The sequence below is a fragment of the Cydia splendana genome, chromosome 5 (genome assembly GCF_910591565.1).
Source record: "Cydia splendana chromosome 5, ilCydSple1.2, whole genome shotgun sequence".
NCBI classification, from domain to species: Eukaryota; Metazoa; Arthropoda; class Insecta; order Lepidoptera; family Tortricidae; genus Cydia; species Cydia splendana.
In genome coordinates, this window is record NC_085964.1 from 6,781,550 (window position 1) to 6,803,567 (window position 22,018).

The following is a 22,018-nucleotide window of genomic DNA, read 5'->3' on the forward strand; positions in this document are numbered from 1 at the left end:
TTCAGCCGATATTTTTTTTTTCAAAGACAGCGCGTACGACGTGTACGTGGATTCACACCACGTAATAAGAAATAGTTTTTCGCACTTCACCAACCCTCCGCTCATGGGTACTTGCTAGCAGCCGCGATAGCGCACTGGAACAGCATCGCGGCCTGACACCTTATCATGCTTGTTATCACTACAAGATCATGAAGAGTTAGATACAAATCACAGTTTGTCAAATATCACTTTATGCTAAAAACCAGGTTTCACTGTATGTAAATGTAAATACACAATTTATAGTAGGGGAGCCCAGGGGCGTATTTACCCTAGGGCCATCCGGGCCATGGCCCGGGGCGCCAACCCCCGGGGGCGGCATATGCCGCCCCTGGCGGATTGTATTTTGTTTTTCTTCCTTGAGTTCTGGGGCGGCGAAACGTGCCAATGCCCGGGGCGCCAAATTACAAAATACGCCCCTGGGGGAGCCGACGATGATAAATGTGTAGTTACTCGAGCTACGTACAGACCTATTGGAATCGAAATATTAGATGATAAGAAGAAAAAAAAGTTATATAAAGTTTATTTCCAGTAGGCTTGTGTCGGTCATGAACTAAGAACTGTTAAGAATGAAATCCCATCAAGGACCGAAAGGAACTAAATCTTTTTGTACGCTCTTAATCGGTCTTTAGGTCCTTTAGTTCAGTGGGATTGGTGAGCGCTTGACATGAGTGAAACAGAAAATAGACTGAACGAAATGATTCACAATGACGCTGGCACGAGTGCGAACGAGAAAAAAGAGTGACAAACAGTCCTAAACCTGAAAAGTATGAAGAAAAATCAAATATTTTTTCTGTTTTTTTTATATTATTTTATTATGTCTAGCTTTTTGATGTTTAATCGTCATATAGTATCGTACAACTTGAATCGTAATTCAGTTGCCAAAGATTTAGGAAAAAACTACTGTAAAATCGGTTCATACATTCCCAGCTCTCAAAGACCGAACTGAACTAAAGGAACTAAAAGACCGAACTAGTTCGTTTGACCGATTGACCGAGAGCGGAGCGCTCTCTGTAGTGACCGAGCAGGCACAAGCCTAATTTCCAGCGAGCCTGAAAGCGTCTACAATTTTTTTTTAATTTCGGGGGGTTGGTGGAGGGTTAAAAAATCGTTAAGCAGTTTTTGGATCAGGTCGTTTTTGTCCAAGTTAATGCTATATTTATTCTATAACTTAATATAACACTTATTTCTAGGCATTTTCTTAATCTGACGAACACATGTTTGACGCCTAATTTTTACATTGTAACCGTCAGATTAAGGAAATGCGTACAAATAATTATCAGATTTAGTAATAGCACAATTATAGCATTAATTTGGGATGATATGACCAAATCCACAATCTGCTTAACAATTTGTTGAACCCCCCACCAACCCCCCACCAACCAATGGCTCAACATAGACGGCTAAAAGAGGCAAAGGTAGACTACACGGGGTAGCAAGATATCACTCATATCTTAATCTGACGCGCTCGAGTAACTACAAAAATCCACTCTTGGGCTACTACTAAACTAAAATACAAATTCAATTTTTTTTATAGTTAGTACACCAACGTCATGGCCAATAGCAGATCTGTTTTGAAAGACACAATGCACCCTTTGAATTAATATTTACCCATAGACTAGGAATCCTCTAGACGGAGCTTAGAGCAATTATTTCATGAAACCGATGCTGCCAAAAATACAGGGGTGCGGGGGACGAGGTGAGCGAGTCCCGTGCCGTGATTGGTCCTTTCAAAGACACGGGCGTCACACAAAGACATTTTGACTCAAAAATGGAGTAAAACTACCGTGTATTTGTGGCAGAGGGGGTACCGCTACTATGCTCAGTCTGGAGGATGTCTTGTCTGTGTATTTACCTAACCTTTTTTAAATATCTTGAAAAGGACCTACCTTGATTATAACAAGAAATACATACTAAATCATTCCTCATTTAAATGATGTTTAGTCATAACATAAACTGTCTTATCAGAGGAGACGGTTAAATGATGAATCGCTGCTTTGTGCCGAGCCCAAACCTGACGTCGATGCGTACAGTCAGCAGCAGAAGTTGCTAAGCTGGCCAGATGTTCAAAATGATCTTGACGCGACTTTATTGTTAAGAGAATAAGAGTGTGTCAAGGTAATTTTGAACACCTAGTCAGCTTAGCAACTTCTGCTGCTGACTGTACATAGTACGTTGAAATCAGATGTTTTGTTAACATTCTAGTTCTGAATTAGGCAACTTTTCAGATATTACTATTTTAGATAGCACATAAAAAAGACTGATAGCCCGCCAAAAGCATAATTACACATTTGCTATCAATGTGCTGGATTAGTATTTCTTTAAGTGCAGTGTGTATTGCGTCCAGCCAGCAGTTTTTGAAAAATCTTAGCGCTTGTTTAGGTCATAATAGCAATCTTGAGGCCTTTCTCTAGTAACTAACTTCATCGATTCGAAACCTGATTAAACTACTTTCACTCCATAGGTCTAAAACGCACCATTAAAAGTGTGTTACTATGTATTGCACCAGGTTTTATTTTTATAAGGAATTAAACTTGTTAGGTACCTACTTCGCTTGCCAAGGTTATGTTTTGAACTCTTATTTTTAAAATTACTTACATGCTGTGACTTTAAAGTTTAAAATTTGAAAGCTTCGGGTACCTCTCGGTCCAAGCAACCGGGGTGATTGTGCTTCCTGACAGTAGGTAGGTACACATGTACTGATTTACTGAATCATTATTAAATCAGTAAATGAATTATCCAAAGATGTATGTATGTCTTATTGTGCTTTATTTACCTATGTTTTTATTCCCTACTAGTTTTATACAGTATTTTCTGTGAGCTTCCTTAATTTTCATCTTCATCCAAGGCAAGAAGTAATAAACATTTGTGTATATACCTGGCTTGTCCTTTTGTGCGCAACCTTCGCCATGCGAAACCAGCCCCACCACCTGCCTAAAATAAGAGCAAATACATATGTATTTAGTTAATGTATTATGTTAATTTTTAATGGTTACAAAGCGACAGAGCGTTATCGAATTCCCAGGATGTTGCAAAGAAAATTATTGCATTAGGTATGGCACATTTTTATGACCTTCAAACCCATGATCAAAAAAACATTTAATTAAAGTTTCAAATTAACTTTTCTGAAAACTTAACAATGGCGGAAATATTTTAGTACATAGACCTTATTCACTTTCTTTTTTTTATTAGGTTAGCCAGCTAAGTAGTCGCCTAGGCCGATAGAAAATCACTCAGTGTTTAACAACTTGGCGTATTGAAAGTCAGCTCTTTGAAAACGACTGGTTCACTCAGCCAAGTGATTTAAATGTAACCTAAAAAAACTTCAAGAAATGAAACAAAATAAAATAAATAAATGTAGAATAAAATAATAACCTAACCTAAACTTAGAGAACATCAAATTCATCAATGTCCAAATTAACGACTACACGACGTTCAGCCATCTGGTTAAACGTTGCGATAAAAAAACTTGGCTGGTCGTTCTTCAGCCATCTATATATCTAGCTAATTTAACCAGCTGGCTGCGACATATATTTACTATATCTATCATAATATTCATAATCATCATAATGAAATGGCATATGTGAGTAGAAATACTTCATTCTTATGGTTGACTCACGTTATACCGGGCCGGAGCTTCCGGCGCATCGATTTCTATGGAAAGCATCACGCGATCGCCTGTCATGTCATAGAAAAGTAAGCGCCGGAAGCTCCGGCCCGGACACGGCCCGGTCTAACGTGAGTCATCCTTTATTTAATACTGTAAGTACCTATTTGTTAATTATTTTACCTGTTCCATAAAATGGCTCCACCAGAGTCTCCCTGACAGGTGTCCCGTTTGCCGTCGCCGTCCAGGCAGAACATATCCTCTGTCAACCGAGTGCCGCGGTGCTTCCTTCTACAATTCTTTAATGACACAAACCGTAGATGGGTCTCCATTAAACCCGAATTTGACATCGAACCACCGTACTGCGGAATCCCAGAATGTATTTATAACAATAAAAAACATTTGTAATTTTATTTAACAGAAAGTAAACATTTGCGAAGGTAAAGGATAGCCTAATGAGTTTGTCGAGACTATTGAAGACGTCCGGGAGTATAAGACCTTTGGTTTATCGTGACGATAAATCGTGTCGTTGACAATGGACGATCACGGTAAAGTGTAAAAAAGCACCCATTTAGTAATTTTAATATGGAAATAGACAAACCCTTTTTCGAACAAGTATGTAATAATACGCATTATTTTCTAAATCGTAATATTAAGACCGGACGGAAATATAAAAGAAAAATAAACGCTCAATAACTATATTGCATATGATAATAATAACTTACCGACGTGAATCCCCAACCTGTCGCCTTAAAATTCCTTTCTCTTTCATTCATCCACTTGCTTGATTGCACGATCATAGCCCTTTGTGTTCTCTTATTGAATTTGATTGGCCTTCTTGTAAAGATCAATGCGATATCACAAGCAAAAGGAGCTTCCTTACCGTAATCTTCATGCTCGACAATATACCATATTTTATACGAAGCAGCACTCATGTCATATATATACTTAGCACCTGCAACCATTGTTTTTAGTATTTAAAGAAATATTATGCATATTCTTGTTTAACCTTATAACTGTCGTTTAAATTTTATCATGATATATAATTTTTAAATGAGATATATCGGTAAATTATTGTTTCAAAATATTTAAAGATAATTCTTAAATTATTCTCACCGAAACGCACATGTATATCCTTTACGTTTTTGTTGTTGTTGAAGCAGTGAGCAGCGGTCAAGACGGCCCAACTGGACAGGACAGTGCCGCCACACAGCGCCCCATAGTTAAACACTTGCACGGCGAACGGAAACTTCTCTATCGGAACTGAATGGCCTCCAACTATTTTACCCTCAAAGTTATAATACGTATTTCTTTCATCCATACTAGTATGGTTTATGCAAAACGTGAATCGTATAAAAATAAATAAATGCACGAATTGGTAGAGACGAGAAACGTGTGTTTTATGCTGTTTCATTGCCTTTTCATTTTACAATTAGCAATTCAGACCAGACGGAGAAGCAAGGTAGGTAATTAAATTAAAAGAGTAATTAATCCCAAAGTTCATTAACTTTAATAGCATGAATCAAACACGAATTCAGTATTCGCAGAAGAAACAATGTTTCTTCTCATGAACATTGTCATGACATGATGTTCATGTCATGAACACCTAAGAGTTGGAATGAAATAATACTTCTCACGACAAAAACAAATACTTATTGTTTACTATTAAATTATAACAAATTCCAGTTGCGTATATTTTCTGTAATCGTAAATTTAAATTGCAAGTTACCTATTTGTTGACCGAAGCGAAGCGAAGGTCTACGTTTTGACTCGGGCATTTTGCTTTCGTATGTCCGGATGTTCTCCTCTACAGGTCGCAATTCTTAACCGATTCTCGTGAAATTTTGTGACCGAATTTTATGACTAAATAAAATTTTTTTGTCAATCCGGTTTTTGGAAATTTTTAAAAATGGCGGAGTCGTGATACCTGGCGCCTAAACAAATAGTCGTATCGATATCATAAGACTTTTTTCTTTTTGAAACATGTTTACAGAGTTAATAGCAAAAAATGCAGAAAAAAATTATCGCTGGTTTAGGCGGTATTTAGATATTTAATTTTAACTAATTTTAATTTGAGAAGGAGTAGCTAAATTTCGTCAACCCACCTAAGAACTGTTTGGCTCAGTTTGTAAACGTTCGCTTTTTCTGTTTGCACAGAGGGTCTGGGTTCGATCCCCAGTAATTGTATGCTGGGATATTATAACTTTTGTATTTTTTTACACATAAATTTCGTATTGTTTTTCTTTAATTTACTATACACCGTGTTTTTATTGAATTCCGTTAACTTCGGGGTATAGTTAAGTACGTTTATAAGAACTAAATGGCATAGTTAATTTTCAAAAAAAAAATTTTTTTTTGTTTTCTTTTTTGTTTTTTTTTTGTTTAAAAAGTAATTAAATGTAGCATATAGCGTTGTTGTAACACGGGCATTACATTTAACTCAACCAAACAATTGAAATCTGTGACATATCAATGTCATTTCGTACATCAATCGACCGAGATTGTACTTAAGTTTAGTAGCAAATGTATGAACTCATTCTAAACACTAATCAATATGTAAGCCGGCCCTAAGGCAAGTGTACACGCTTGTAGAGGCCTTATAGTAAAAAAATAAATTATGGATTATCTCCGAAATGGACTTAATTAGAACATCGGTGTCTTTGAGAAAGTTACTTGATTTAAGCTCAGGAATGCACCCTTGAAATTAACGGAAATCAAAAAAAACACGGTGTATTTAAAGCTCTTAGCACCATGTTATTTCAAGCTCTGCTCGCGAGGTCTACAGCTCACAGAGCCACTAGTATAATTTCATATCCCAAGTTTGGATTACTTCAAATTGATTGGGTACAATTTTTGGCCTGAATTATCCGAGCTTAATGTATAAAGCAAGCCTGGAATTCTTACTCCAGCCAACTACACAATTTATTTAATACTAATTATCTCAAAACGTGTAACAGTAATTAACTGGTTATGTGCATATATAAAATATATAACATATTAAGATCTATGCATGTTTTACTGCTACAATAACACGTTTGCTATAAGTGCAACCGAGATATGTGTACGCGCACCTAATCAGTGTGGTCGGAAAATAGGTAAAGTTACAGAATAAGATACTTAGTTAAAGTACCTTATAGTATTTCATACGGAATTACTACGTTCCACACTAAAATGATTTTGAAATATGAAATGCTAGTTCATCAGTGGTGAATTCCTGGATTAATTATTGAAACATGATTTCTTGTGGTTTAATTGTGCTTCTTCCGTGCCATCGCGAATCCAAGTTACTAAATGATGGTCGGATTTATTTAAGAAAATAAACTTGATTTATTAGAGAATTAGGTACCTTGAGTTTATTTTATGTTACACCTTCGAATAGTTGTGTTTTCCGTCCTGATTCCGTCAGTAATCGATCTGTTGCAAAACACATTTTGAAATTCAAACAGTTTTTTCTGTACCCAGCTTCTGAGGTACCAAACGTTGGCATACACGCTGGGCTTGTCTTTTTGAGCGCAGCCATCACCGTGCGATACAATTCCAACCACCATCCTAAAAAAATCATATGTAATGTATAGACCCATAAATCCCATAATATACATAATACTTTTACTGCTAATAGTTAAGGTTCTTCTTATTCATTGTTGACCATATCGCAACTCTACCAGCCCCGATTTTGTTTAAACTTCGGCTTACTAGATTTATCATCTGCATTGTCGTGTCTGCAATGTCATGTCTGAGTCAACAGTTGATTATTAGACGGGTTTAAACTTAAAATATTACTTTATGAAGGATGGTGAAGGAATGTAAAATTCCAATTGTGACTTCATTTCCACGCTGTATCCCTGCTAGATAAGTGATACTGATATAATTGAGGTGTGTTTATAAATGACAGTGCTTTTGGGGCCCAAATCAACTCGAGATATTCAAATAGAGAATGCAGCAATTCGACGTGACGTTATTTTATTAATGACGTCTTTCAAGATTTAACATTATCAAACAACCAGCTACAAAGCAGCTATAAGTTCATGGACTTTACATGTAAAATAGCCATCATCTTCTGTTGTTTTTTCGAGTACCTAAAACTAGTTCCTATTTGGAAATGTCATACATTTAGTTGATATATATAAAAACAAAAATCTGTCATAAAAAACTTTACCCATTCCATTCCACGCCGCCGCCGGAGTCCCCCTTGCATGTGTCATATTTTCCGTTTCCATACAAGCAGAACATATCCTCGGACATGGTAAGGTTGTGTAACTGGCCGCATTTGTCTAATGGCACGTAGCGTAGACTAGTCGTCATCAAGCCGTGGCTGGAGAGCGGACCATTGTACTGCAAAATAATCAAGGGTTTAAATAGGGGTTTATACTAGTGGCTCTGTGAGCTGTAGACCTCGCGAGCAGAGCTTGAAATAACATGGTGCTAAGAGCTTTAAATACACCGTGTTTTTTTTGATTTCCGTTAATTTCAAGGGTGCATTCCTGAGCTTAAATCAAGTAACTTTCTCAAAGACACCGATGTTCTAATTAAGTCCATTTCGGAGATAATCCATAATTTATTTTTTTACTATAAGGCCTCTACAAGCGTGTACACTTGCCTTAGGGCCGGCTTACATATTGATTAGTGTTTAGAATGAGTTCATACATTTGCTACTAAACTTAAGTACAATCTCGGTCGATTGATGTACGAAATGACATTGATATGTCACAGATTTCAATTGTTTGGTTGAGTTAAATGTAATGCCCGTGTTACAACAACGCTATATGCTACATTTAATTACTTTTTAAACAAAAAAAAAACAAAAAAGAAAACAAAAAAAAATTTTTTTTTTGAAAATTAACTATGCCATTTAGTTCTTATAAACGTACTTAACTATACCCCGAAGTTAACGGAATTCAATAAAAACACGGTGTATAGTAAATTAAAGAAAAACAATACGAAATTTATGTGTAAAAAAATACAAAAGTTATAATATCCCAGCATACAATTACTGGGGATCGAACCCAGACCCTCTGTGCAAACAGAAAAAGCGAACGTTTACAAACTGAGCCAAACAGTTCTTAGGTGGGTTGACGAAATTTAGCTACTCCTTCTCAAATTAAAATTAGTTAAAATTAAATATCTAAATACCGCCTAAACCAGCGATAATTTTTTTCTGCATTTTTTGCTATTAACTCTGTAAACATGTTTCAAAAAGAAAAAAGTCTTATGATATCGATACGACTATTTGTTTAGGCGCCAGGTATCACGACTCCGCCATTTTTAAAAATTTCCAAAAACCGGATTGACAAAAAAATTTTATTTAGTCATAAAATTCGGTCACAAAATTTCACGAGAATCGGTTAAGAATTGCGACCTGTAGAGGAGAACATCCGGACATACGAAAGCAAAATGCCCGAGTCAAAACGTAGACCTTCGCTTCGCTTCGGTCAATTATTCATAATACATAAAGACAAACTTTTCAAAAAGAGAGCACACTGTAGCAATATGTAATTATTACATTATTTGTAAAATTATTACGCGCATACTTTTGACGCGTTGTTGCTTAGAGGATATAACCAACGGAGACGCCATCGCCATGTCTATAATTTTCGGTACAAAATAGTCTGCCGTTTTTTGCGGGGGAGGGGCACATCAAATGTATACGTAACGTAAACATAGCCATGTCAGATAAACGTCAGTCCATACATGTGGTTGACATGTGGTTGACCATTGGCCGCCTATTTTCGACAGAGGGGAACGCCTGTTAATGACCACTCCGGTATTGTGTCTGCTACGACTCATCTATGGTAAAGCCGACCACTGACTAACAGTCCGCCGGACGATATCGGCCGGTCAGTTGTTCGGAACGGTCAAATTTTTGTTCTAACTGACAGGCCGATCTCGTCCGGCGGCCTGTTAGTCAGTGGTCGGCTTTAAAGCACTTACTTTTATCCAGCCCCATCCCGTAGCTGAGAAGTGGGTTGCACCCTGCACCATCCATTTGTCTGAGTTTGCAATAACGGCCTTTTTTGTCTTAACGGAGAATTTGATAGGTTGTTTCACAAATATAAGTGCGATATCGCATGAAAAAGGCATGACCTTACTATAGTCCTCATGTATGATGAAATACCATATATCATACACTTCAGCATTCGAGTCGTATGTATATCTGGCTCCTGAAATAATGTAGGCAGTAGTTGGTACAGTTGATATAACTATTTTATTTGATCAGAATTGGGATATATTTCAATTCTAAACAAATCTGGGGTGAATGTACTTTATATGTATTACTTATTAACCGACTTCCAAATTTCAAAAGGAGGAGGTTATTTTTAATAACTTAAATAATAATAATCCAATATATCAAATTCTGTTTAAATAAAACACTTAGCGCCACTTGCACCATCCCAATATCCCGGGGCTAACCGTTTAAAACTGGAGTTACCATGGTTACCAGTACAATTTGACACTGGGTTAACGGTTTAACTGGTTAACCCCGGGTTAGTGCGATGGTGCAAGTGGCGCTAAGTGTTTTATTTAAACACAGAATTTGATATATTGGATTTCGAGAAGCCTTAACTCTTTTTTTTTTAATTCATACCTACGTGAATTTCCATATCGTCTATGTCCTGGTTAAATTCGAAGCAATGCGCCGCAGTCATGATTGCCCAGCTCGATAGGATGGTGCCAGCACACAGCGCCCCCCCATTCAGCAACTGAGCCATATGAGGGAACCTCTCTATAGGGACCGCCTTACCTCCCACGATTTTACCCTCAATTGTCAATACATGTGCGTGTTTGTGTCTATGTCTATGACATAATGTTTGTGTGATCAGAACTAAAAATAAAAAGTCAAAACACGTGTAACGGGACTGATATAACATATTCAAAGATTGTTCATGGATACGGCATTGTGAAATTAATACTGCAGCTCAGTGGTGTTCTAATTAACTTTTTTATTATAGGTATAATGAATTTATGACTAGGTACGTAAGCGAAATTGTGATTGCATGTTCATTAAAACAATGACCTTGGCTGGCTGTAATTAACTGACGTATACGTCGAAATTCAAAAAATTGAGCGAGAAGAAAAGCTTTACATATATAACTTCTACTCGCTCTATCAGAATGAGAGCGTAACTTCAATTATTTGGTGGTGGCTAGGTTCATGTGACTCTTAACTCTTTAGATATTTATGCTTTAGTATTCAATTTTTATGCTGTACTTATGTACTTTAAATTACAATTATTATAGTTATACTAAACTTATTTCTTATGTATATCTGACCTACCTTTAGTTAGACTGAGTAACAAGTAGAAGCCACTTACGCTACTTAATTTATGATGCTTTTATCCTATATATTCGATCGGCATTATCGTCCATTTGAAAGATATAAAAAATTACAAAACGAACTAAAATTCATTAGCTGAATGTTTCTTTTATTTTTTGCCATTTTATATACTTATTGTGACCTTTTTTGCCACTTTTGTGTTATTTCTAGTCAGGATCGCGTGCCCTTTTCATCAGGAAAAAAAAAGTGTCCTAAAATTTCCATACCTATAGGTACATTTTTCAAACATTCCTTTTTGTTACCGCCATACAAAGTGTATGGGGAAATGGTAACACAATAGGAAAAAAACGCTGGGCCAATTTTTTATCCCATTAGGATCGAAAGAGCTCGTGATTCTAAGTAGAAATACACAAAAGTGGCAAAAAAGGTCACAATATATAAAAATAGCAAAAAAATAAAAAAAACGCTTGGAGAAATAAAACTATGTAAGTTTATGTAACAAAATACTTATTTTTATTATTTGTAAGTAGGACCTAACCAAATGACTGAAATCGACAATATTTTTGATACAGTTCTTCGGTAGTGTTCTGTATCCAGCCCGTGTAGTAGTAGACGTTGGAATAAACGCCGGGATACTTCAAACAGCCTTTGCCGTGCGACACGATGCCCACAATCATGCTGGAACCACAAGCGATAATTATTCTACTTGTTTTACATGGCCGTGAATGCTGTGATATATCAAAAGTCAACATTTAAACTTTTACTTTTTATGGCAATGCGTTTTTAATTGCAAAACCTGACAATACGCCGATATTGCAGATTTTGAGAAAAGTATTACTACACAAGTAGTTTTCATGACCGCTAACTTCATTTTTGTTAAACAAGTACTTATACGTAATGTCGATGTCATCTGTAAATCATTAAAATGTAACTCCTTCTTTTTGACACGTCATTTGCTTGACGTAATATGAAAACCAAGTCAAAGTCAAAATATACTTTATTCAAGTAGGCCTAGGAACAAGCACTTATGAATAGTTATTATGTCCATAATATATTATCTTAATCAGATCAATTTATTGATGTTAATATTATTCCATAATAACATTGGATTATTATACAGATCATATTTAACACTAAGAATTTCACAAAAAGGTCGTCAAACATAAAAAAAATGTATAAAAAATACTAGTCTAGAATTTCTAGAATAAAATCTAAATGTCAAAATAAAAACATAACAAAAGAAGTACATACGTCGGAATATCCATTACCTCATCAATAATCAAATATACCTTATAAATAAATAATCATTTCGAATAAATAATCATTTCGAATACTAATAAATAAACTGAGGAAAGCATCGTAATTTTACGGTCGGTCGATAAAGAGGGTAGGTACATCCACATTATTAATGGCCTATATAGCCAGCCGACGTTTGACCTTTTCATCCTTGTACTAATGAGCATCAAATGCAAATAGGTAGTTAATGTTTCTATCAGAAGAATACGTTTTTGGCAAAAATTTCATTTTTGTTACAAGCTTTTATCGCTGACTGTACTTTTCTTACGACAGACAACTAATACTCATCGAGACAATTATAAAAACCCCTAACACAATTAGGTTGCGTTGTTTCATCATGGAGTTCCTATGGCCACCTCCTGTCTCCATCATCAGATCAGTTCGACAGTACCATATTATTGTATTGTCATCAGAACTACATACAGCTGCCAATTTTCATGACGCTACGATCCTTGGAAGATGGTTAAATTAGTTACCTTAGATTCCATTACATGTTAGTTACATACAGGTCGACCTAATAAAGCTTGTTAAAAATAAAATACCGATTGACGCTCCAAGCTACCCCAATCTCACGGTTAGCAACAACGTTCAATATAATAACATTGAACTCGAACTAGTAGATAAAAACAGTAATACTGAGAAATTAATTCATAAAATAAGTAAATGCTGTAAAGTAGACCTCACTTATTCCACAAGATTCCCCCTCCTGAGTCTCCTTTACATGTATCACTAGTCCCATTCCCGTAAAGACAGAACATGTCATGGCTGAATATTACTCCTTCGTATTCTTTCAAGCATTCCTTGCGTGGAATAAAGCGTAATTTTGCTTCCATAAGACCTTTCAAAGATAGTTCACCATCTTCCTGAATAGAATAAAAAGGATTATTTATTCATAAAAACAAAGAAAGAAATAAACTTATTAAAACTTAAAAAATCTACAGGTAAAAAATTTGGCCAAGATCGCCTTCAACGGGCAAGGTGCCCAGGAGGCTGGGCATATTTCGCTTTATGACGATACTAATACGCTGGGCGAAATAGGGACCAGCCCTCTGGTCACCAGAAGCCTCTATTAGGCGCACCGACAAGTATTAGTACAGTTGAAGCGCACTTGGCCCCCATGGCCCCAATTAATGTTTCGACACCAAAAGCCGCAAATACGTAGCTGCTTCCCAGAGCGGCATATTTTAGGCGCTTGATAGTTTTGTTAAATATAAATACAGTTTTTAGACGTACTCATTTCCTTCATAAACAACGGCAAATTTTAAAAATGTAAAGTCACCCGCTTAATATAAAATTTACCACTAAAAAACCAATGTATTTTTTTTTTTCAGAGTATTTAATACTATTTAGGGATCGCTATCGCACTTTGAATATTTGGACCCTCCATACAAAATGTACCTATAATATTGTTCATCTAAACATAATAGAAAACTTAATAATTGTTTGATGTACTTAAACATAAACAAATACCGAAGTCTGTCCCCATCCAGTCGCTATGAACGTAGTCCCAGTTTCTCTCATCCATCGATCAGTATTGACGAGCTTCGCGGGCTGCACGTGGCGATCGAAGAGGAACATGTCTTCTATGAAAATGATGGCTATGTCATCCGAGAATATCGCTGAAGTGTTATAGTCCGGATGGATCCTAAAATCCCAGACATTGTGCTGTTGCCTGTGGTGATCAAAGATGTAACGCGATGCTGAAAGTTATACTTAAAATTTTAGGAACTGTGTGACTTAGCTAGAGTCAGTCCGAGAAACGAGACGCAGTGCAAGTGTCATTTTAAACGTCAAACTTCTATGAAATTATGACGTACCTATACATAACACTTGCACTGCGTGGGCTATCAAAATCGCTGCAGACTTTGCTTGGTCTAACTCTATCTCGTTTTACGTGATATTACAAGCAGGTACTACCTGCCAGTATCGACATATCTCCAATGTTTTTGTTAAAGTCGAAACAGTGTCCTGCTGTTAACACTGTTTTCTTAGTTAAAATGCTAGCCGCACACATGCCTCCACTGTTCAAGAACTGAACATTCCAGGGGTACGATTCCAAACCCGCAGGTTTGCCACCTGCTATTAATAATACTGCTTTTAATAAATCTACTTTTGTTTCCCCCAAGTCTTTTATATGGCAGACAACGGCACTAATTTGGAGATAAAATGTGATTTTATAAAAAAAATGTACAGTTCTATAAGGCATGTTCTCGTAAAAACGTCGATACAGGACCGTTCTACTTCGATAACTGGAGATTTTATAGTCGAGTAAAATCAGTGAAGTGGCAAAATGAAACTACAATCATTTTCTAATTATGCGACAAAATTCACACGACGTATGAACTAACACACTACTAACTATCAATCGAACCAACTTCCCCTCTAATAATAGGGTTTGATAAATAAATGCGCAATTTAAAGTTAGTAGGAAAAAAATAGTTAACATATTTTGGGGTAAGTTCGAAAGCGGGATAATTGTGATAATCGCTAATATCTACTAAACTAGAATCACTTTCTATTGTATTCAACAGTAAGAAAGATGCCTTGGTAAGCGTTGCAAAGTATGAAGTGCTTCTAGTTCAGTAGATACTCGTATTAGCGATTTTCAAAATTACCCCAATGCACTTTACATGATACAAAACTTAGACACACGTAATATTATTACTAGAGTCAGACCAAGAATAGTCTGCAGCGGATTTGATAGCCCACACAGTGAAAGTGTTATTTTAAACGTCAAACTTCTATGAAATTATGACGTATAAATGACAATCCGCTGCAGATTTTTTTTGGACCGACTCTACTTAGGTAACTTTAAGCTTTTGAACGTAGAACATATAATTACATGAGACATTCATTTCAACAACCGGAAACGTCACTTTTGACATTGACAGATCATATTCTGATCAAATTTATAACCTGTTAACATAATCAGAATACGCCTCATGGTCAGTCAGCTGCTGCAACGACAATTGAATAGAAGTTTGAATGCTGGAGCTGGGTCAACTAATATTGCAGGTGGCTGCCCAAACTGTAAAGCCAAAATCATCGTCAATGAAATGAAACATTTAGTATGACCCAAATTCGCCAAGCTAGCAAGCTTAATATAAATCATTTTTAGTACCAATGGCCAAATTGTGAATCGAGTGCAAACTACGGCAAACTACAGTGTAAATGTTACTGCTGTCCCGTTTGTGTTGTACGACTTGTGAGGGGGAAATGAGACGGATGATTTTATTGTAAAAGCGTAAGTGAGTACGAATGGAGCAAGCACCCGCCCGCCCTCGCTCAGTCGAGTAGTCGACCACCGCCGGCCGCCCACAGCGCCGCGCGTGGCTTACCCGCGCACTAAACATAACCTAAAACAACCAACTTACCTTCCATCAAAGAACCCTTTACCCTAAAACCCGTTTCCAATATCCATGCCATAAGCAACCCTACAATATATAATGACAAAGGAAATAAAGTAAACGGGCACTTTATTTTAAAATAATTAACATTTTGGACGTGTCAGGTTGCGAGCCAAATCAAAACAAATGTGTATATCGATTCAGTGATTACAGCTGTTAAAAAGTGAGAGTAACAAGATCGTTAAATGCTTCGTAACCTTAAACCTGTATAAAATGTAAGTATTTTTATTACCTTATGTTTTTGTTTAGTAGGCTTTAACTTTTTAAAGTTTAGGCATTTTTTAAATCTATGTCGTAGTAAGGTGAAGAATTATATTTTACGATATATTTCAAAATAAAGTAAGTATAAATTTACCTACAATAATGCTTAGGTACACAAATAAACCAGTCTTTTATTTTATTACTTATATGCTTTAGCTTTCTGGCAATCATTGCTTGTATATATTTTAAGTTCCTAAATAATTTCTAATCCACCACTTAAAAGATGCTGATTTGATTGTCACTTTAACAAAATTTATATTAATGTATGTGGAATGTATTCAATTCCACGCAGTTCTCGAGGTGGCCTTTATTTTTATATTCCCGTCTGCGTTTGCATGATTGTGCGTTTATTTTGATATAATGTGTATTAAGACTTACGCCAACGCTCTTAAGACAGTGTAGAAAGGTATATAGTTGCTTGAGTATTTGCCATTGTTTCCATTGCGGTGCAGCTCACACTGCAGACTGCAGCGCACGTGACGTAGCTATAACGGGCTTCACACGTGTGCATTGTATCTTTGTTAATGTGGCGATCGTGGAACTGGAGGAGCAATATTTTGAAACGTTCTACATCAGCGAAATGCTATACATGGAAGTATTCTGTCCGCTCAATTATGACCCAACGCAAACTACCCCGCGATAGGCGGTACTTACAAACTGCTCGATTGGCAATCTCAGTACCACCGAGATGACAGTCAGTGACAAATGGCTAAATTGATTTATAAAAACAACGTTTTTTTTGTAATTAAAAATATATTCATGTGTCGTGAAGTGGTGCAGAAGTTATTTTAGTTCATACCAAGGACAGTGGAATCACTTTTCACTTGTAGTAAACAGATAACTTCAGTAGAATTTGGAAAAAACATGACGATTTGTTTTCAATACTACCGTGCTAAGCTAAAACGTAACAACTGCATACGACTTTCATAACAACATACGACTTTTTAAATTGCGAGGATAATAGGGATGGTGTTATGCTAAATGAAGTAGACTATTTTATTAACTTGTGTTTGGTTTAGGTATTTTCTATATAATTATAAATGTAGTAATAAATTCATTCTTACAGATTTGTATTTTCCTTTTTTATTTCATGAGATGGAGCTGTAAAAAAACTACCTAGTTATTTCAAATTCATAATCAAATTTGGTATTGTCATTTTACATTACTTTCCATTCAGATTCCCACAAGATGCTATTCGTAGAGAACTATGGAAAAAAGCTGTCCAATTAGAGAGACATGAAATTGAGTGGATGCCTGGCAAGATATCTAGAATATGTTCTATTCATGAGATATAACCCGTGAGATAATCATACCCGGTCTCCTATATGTAGATACATTTTTCCTATCATGCTTTCACTGAATTAATTTAACAAATACACACATTATCTGAAAATGTTGATCATTTGAATCCACCCTCTACTGTCACATATATGTAGGTTCTCTCTCAAGCCATTTCCGTCAGTAGAAAAGAGCGGCAAACATATTAACTCACATTATAGACGGGTCTAACGCGAATTATATTCAATTACCTTGATTTACCGACGTAAATCAGTTTCGTTTCGTATAATGTGAGTTAATATGTGTTCAAAACGCGAAAGTTTAAAATATTATAAGAGCGGCAAATTTAGAAAATTTAAGCGCGCGAACGGCTGTGGTCCTATACAAAATTTTAATTTTGCACCTTTTTCTACTGACAAACTTGCTTGACCGGCTATATACATATAAAATATTCTGAACTGAAAGTGGGGATTTATTGTGACTCCGCCTGTTCAAATATTTTTGACCCGATTCGTGTACCCATGTAAATTTTGCAGACTGTATAGCCAGTCCGATTTCTAAGATCAAGTTCGCCATACATTTACTATGGCGTACTTGATCTTAGAAAAACGGACAGACTATACCTGAACGTGACTTCGCACTGCCATGTAGATTGATAATAAAATATACAAAATACTTATTATAGCGGAATACATTTATACAACAATGATATATTTACTTATGTTGAGTTAGTCTGTCATATCATAATAACATTTTAACTAGTTATCTTTTAATCTGCATTAAATTATTATACGTGAATTATTTGACTGGTTCTTCACTGTATGGCATAAACCTATCCCTGTCCAAGTCATATTCTAATCAAATATGAACCGCGAACTCTCAGCGGCCAGTACGTACAGCAAGAAGGTTATTAGCGGATTGATGTCGCTGATTGGTAGTAGGTATTGACATTATATGCATTTCATCTACACTTAGCTATGTACCATTAGTGTAATAAAGATGACTCTTATTTTGTTTACGAGCTTTGATTACAGGCTCTGTAAACGCGTCGTCTTATTTGAATGTAGGCGTAATTGTGTATGTGTGCTAATTTGGCCCGAGAATTTGAACGTAATGTTCCTAAAGGCGGTATCCATGGCTATATATGATCGCAGTTCTACATATATTCAAAACTATTTTTAAAGGTTAGTTATTTGAATACCTACCTACGTAGTACCTACGAGAAATCGTTGTTAACAACATTAGATGAAAATAGGTAAATATATGTTTGAAAACCTACTGCAGTGGTAAATACTATTTAGTAATGCTAAGTATATCATCCTTAAATATATAATAAATATAAAACGCAAAATAGGTATATTATGACATCGATAAGTATCTAATATGTTTGTTAAATTTATTTTTCTACTCCCGTACTTTTATTTGTCATTTAAAGGGTCGTGCACACACCTTTAAACCCCTATCTTATAGTTGTCAAGACAAGTCTTTAGTCTATTCCCCAAAAAAGTATTTGTGCATACACGCAGTATCTTTTTGGCACTTTTACGATACTTCGTGTAATCACCACTTAAAAAATATTGTATCAAATACATTGTTGCCAACCTAATTTTAATTGTCATCTCTGACAGATGAGTGAACCATAGACATGTTTTTTTTATTTCATTCATTCTTTTCCCGCCCGTACCCTCCATTCTTTGCTACTTCTTGAATGAAGAATATTTAGCCAAACCTTTTCACGATACGGAAAAAGCTAAATAAAACCTGAACGATGGAAATATCAGCCGCATGGTCCGCACGTTACCTTTCCACCCCATCGACCTTGGTCGCGGGCAGACCCGAATGTATGTACTTAATTAGAAATGTTGCAATTTATTTGACTATCGCATCTAAGAATGTTATCACGTTATCAGTGCCTTATATCAAAAATAGTTACAACTGAAATTACAGAATTTTAGACGTTAATTCAAATTCAAACTCAACAAATCAAACAAATTAAATTTATGGAACAACTCCCAGTGAGTTTTGTTATTTAAGAGCCCATGAACGTGCACACTAGCGCCACTGTTAAATAATCGTGATTATTTAAATTTAACGATAGGTTTTTAAAAAAGGAGGACGCTACGTACTGCGGTTTGTATAAATTTAAGTACCTTTTGAATCCATCAAACTAGTTTGTATGTTGCTGGATTCGTATACATATACGTACTAAGTCGTACTTAGGTACAAGTAATTTAAAATATCTATGGTTAAGTATTTTAATAATTCCAAAAACGACCCATTGCGTAGTTTATTAAATATGTACTTACTATATTTTACTTTTAAATAAATTATAAAATATTTACCATAATAATAGTTAAACAGTTAGATAACAAGACTTATGTTCACATTTCTAATATTTGATTTTAACACATGGACCAAATGAGTTGTGAGCTCAGTGGTTGCCACAGAGCGATTGCGCGACCAATCAGCCGGCTGTAATCGCGTTCCGCGCCCGCTGCCTCCGACAGGGGTGTCGAAGCTTTTAAAGAAAGTATATTTTAGCATGGATGCTTAACTTTAAAATAAATTATTTACCAAAAACGTGAAAATTTCGTTAACAAGAATTTATGTCCCTTGTCTAACATTTGACTCTGACACTTGGGTCGTGGATATTGAGCCATCAAATGAGTTCAGTGGTTGCCACGGAGCGAGTGCGCGACCAATCAGCCGGCTGTAATCGCGTTCCGCGCCCGCTGCCTCCGACAGGGGTGTCAAAGCTTAAAGAAAACATATTTTAGAAGGAATAACATTATTTTATATTTGTAAAGCTATCATTCAAATCATTTTACAAGTTTTTATTTAACTTGTAAAGTATGTAACTATTTATTTACGGTGTACGGGTCAAATCTTGCAAGTTAAATTTCATTCACTCCCCGGTTTCAGGTGAAGCAGAAAATTTGCATACAAGTTGGGTAACAGAATTTGTCGTTTCCTACTTATTTTATGCATAAATTTTTTTTGGCAAAAATTTAATTTCAAGCTTTTGTCGCTTTTATTTCAACAGGCAAGTAACACTCATCGAGACAATTGTAGCAAACCCAAACACAATTAGGTTGCGTTGGTTCCAAAGAGTTCCTATGGCCACCTGCAGCTTGATGGTACCATTTTCTTTGGGAGGGTAATTTTTTTTTTGTGGTTGCGGGGTTGGTCCCATAAAAAGTTGCTCAGTATAATCCCAAAACCTCCCTGGCAACGGGAATACACTTATTTTTTGGCCACCCTGTATACATATATGTGCCATGGAAATGTTTAATGAAATATAAATTAGCTACCTAATATGGAATTATTGTTAGTTCTCAATATGAGTCTTATTAAAAACTAATAAGATACGTTTGGTTTACTCCTAAATTTTAGTATCCTAATGTCCCTAATTCATTCACCTTGAACTCTCCCGGCTATGAATACAAGTAAGACAGTTCTATTTTTACGTATCCTGTAATGTTCATAACCACATAGTTATATTATACATATTTTATTTATTTCCTTTATAGATTAGATTTAGATTAGATTTATTTATTTCATAATATGAAATTACAATATAAATTGTGACGTCCCACGGTCAAAGGTACCTTATGGCGGGTATGGAGTTATGCATACCCCAGTAATCTACAATAAATAAGCTATCGATAACACAAAAGATCAGCCTTCTAGGTTGCGTAGTTACAGAGATATGATTTTTTGAAAATAATGTTGTGAAATTAGCAACTTTACGATAGAGAAGTTTTAAGTTTAGCCGCCTAAAAAACTATGTTCCTGAAGTAAGTTACATAGTTGACTACAAATAATAATACCTTATATATCTGAGATTAAAAAAATATTGCGACTTGTTCTGTAATGCAAATAGAAACTTTTGATATCGACTGATTTATGTGTATACTAACCAATCTCTTGAAAATAAAGTTTTATTTCATTTTCACGATTGATTGCAATGAGCTCTCAAGATTTAAATTTTATCTATTAGAAAACGACACTGACAGACAGTTTAAGCAATAAACAATACCGATTTAGAGGTGAAAATGTATTTTCTGACTTTTTCATATAAAATCACAAAATTGAATATTTTTACTTTTAATGTGACACACAATCAATTTTTCTGAGCACATATGAAAGAAATTCTGTCATTCAAATGAAATAAATCCTAAAACCCCAACTAAATACTATATTTAACCCCTTATGCCACTTTAAACTTACATAACAATAACAGTATTTGCTCCATACATTTACGAAAAGGTACCTTATGGAAATAAATCTAATAATACATCACTACAAAATATCAATCATATTACAGTTTATCTTTTATGAATAGAAAATATTAATTTACATTAAACTGCCTCCAATTTAATTAGTTCTTCGTCATAATAATCTTAAAAAAGACCAATAATTTGTATGTAATGAAAAGGTACCTTGTGGTCAAGTTACATGATGAGGCATGATGATGATGGAACAGTTAGGATAAACTAATAATATTTTGAGGTTAAGATGGTATAAATCGTCTATTTATTATCAATAATATATTTCGGTTGCTATTGAAGATAAGCGGCATTGAGGTTCAATGACCTCAGATATTCCATAAGGTAATGCGTCGGGTATTGGCATTTTTCAGCAAACCAATGGCTGATTTACTGCATGCGACCAAACCAAATGAAGATTATTCTAGTTAAGAAAGACTTGACGAGAGTAACTTTGGTATAATAGCAGTCTACTTGGATTTGTGATGTCGGTCTATGTACGGTTATAATATTTGCGAGGCGCCCCAACCAGAACTGAAATTATCAAATTAGTTTTGCAGAATGCTAATACAGTTCTCTACCAAACTTCTTTT

At 35.5% G+C, this 22,018-nt stretch overlaps 4 protein-coding genes across 4 annotated transcripts in view; 1 reads left to right on the plus strand and 3 right to left on the minus strand.

Annotated features, from left to right (window-relative positions):
- Positions 1–2,797: 2,797 nt before the first annotated feature.
- LOC134790571 (trypsin epsilon-like) lies at positions 2,798–5,057 on the minus strand. Its single transcript, XM_063761419.1, has 4 exons — positions 4,760–5,057; positions 4,369–4,598; positions 3,827–4,005; positions 2,798–2,970 (listed from the first exon to the last, which is right to left on the minus strand). The coding sequence occupies exons 1-4, from the start codon at positions 5,055–5,057 to the stop codon at positions 2,805–2,807; spliced, it is 873 nt and encodes a 290-aa protein (XP_063617489.1). The 3' UTR covers positions 2,798–2,804.
- A 194-nt stretch (positions 5,058–5,251) lies between these two features.
- LOC134791088 (trypsin delta-like) lies at positions 5,252–10,566 on the minus strand. The gene is made up of 4 exons (XM_063762116.1): positions 10,227–10,566; positions 9,572–9,801; positions 7,800–7,975; positions 5,252–7,192 (listed from the first exon to the last, which is right to left on the minus strand). Exons 1-4 carry the CDS (start codon positions 10,507–10,509, stop codon positions 6,997–6,999), a joined length of 885 nt encoding a protein of 294 aa, XP_063618186.1. The 5' UTR covers positions 10,510–10,566; the 3' UTR covers positions 5,252–6,996.
- An 841-nt stretch (positions 10,567–11,407) lies between these two features.
- On the minus strand, positions 11,408–14,570 carry LOC134791089 (chymotrypsin-1-like). The gene is made up of 4 exons (XM_063762117.1): positions 14,129–14,570; positions 13,682–13,911; positions 12,896–13,074; positions 11,408–11,593 (listed from the first exon to the last, which is right to left on the minus strand). Exons 1-4 carry the CDS (start codon positions 14,415–14,417, stop codon positions 11,449–11,451), a joined length of 843 nt encoding a protein of 280 aa, XP_063618187.1. The 5' UTR covers positions 14,418–14,570; the 3' UTR covers positions 11,408–11,448.
- An 857-nt stretch (positions 14,571–15,427) lies between these two features.
- The window catches only part of LOC134790562 (monocarboxylate transporter 12-like), a 45,713-nt gene continuing 39,122 nt past the window's right edge, over positions 15,428–22,018 (plus strand). The window contains exon 1 of the mRNA XM_063761404.1: positions 15,428–15,833. The gene's annotated coding sequence lies outside the window, so the exon portion shown is untranslated. The remainder of the gene's footprint in view (positions 15,834–22,018) is intronic.

Excerpts from the sequence above, each read along its gene's own strand:
- LOC134791089 (XM_063762117.1), bottom strand. The coding sequence starts at position 14,417 with ATGCCTTATAGAACTGTACATTTTTTTTATAAAATCACATTTTATCTC. Across the intron at positions 13,075-13,681 it reads CTGGATGGGGACAGACTTCG|GAAGATGGTGAACTATCTTT; the intron begins GTATTTGTTTAT and ends TATTCTATTCAG. Across the intron at positions 11,594-12,895 it reads GGGGGAATCTTGTGGAATAA|CATGATTGTGGGCATCGTGT; the intron begins GTGAGGTCTACT and ends TTGTGGTTCCAG.
- LOC134791088 (XM_063762116.1), bottom strand. The coding sequence starts at position 10,509 with ATGTTATATCAGTCCCGTTACACGTGTTTTGACTTTTTATTTTTAGTT. Across the intron at positions 9,802-10,226 it reads CGATATGGAAATTCACGTAG|GAGCCAGATATACATACGAC; the intron begins GTATGAATTAAA and ends ACATTATTTCAG. Across the intron at positions 7,976-9,571 it reads CGGGATGGGGCTGGATAAAA|TACAATGGTCCGCTCTCCAG; the intron begins GTAAGTGCTTTA and ends ATTATTTTGCAG.
- LOC134790571 (XM_063761419.1), bottom strand. The coding sequence starts at position 5,057 with ATGAAACAGCATAAAACACACGTTTCTCGTCTCTACCAATTCGTGCAT. Across the intron at positions 4,599-4,759 it reads GGATATACATGTGCGTTTCG|GTGCTAAGTATATATATGAC; the intron begins GTGAGAATAATT and ends CAATGGTTGCAG. Across the intron at positions 4,006-4,368 it reads CAGGTTGGGGATTCACGTCG|TACGGTGGTTCGATGTCAAA; the intron begins GTAAGTTATTAT and ends GGGATTCCGCAG.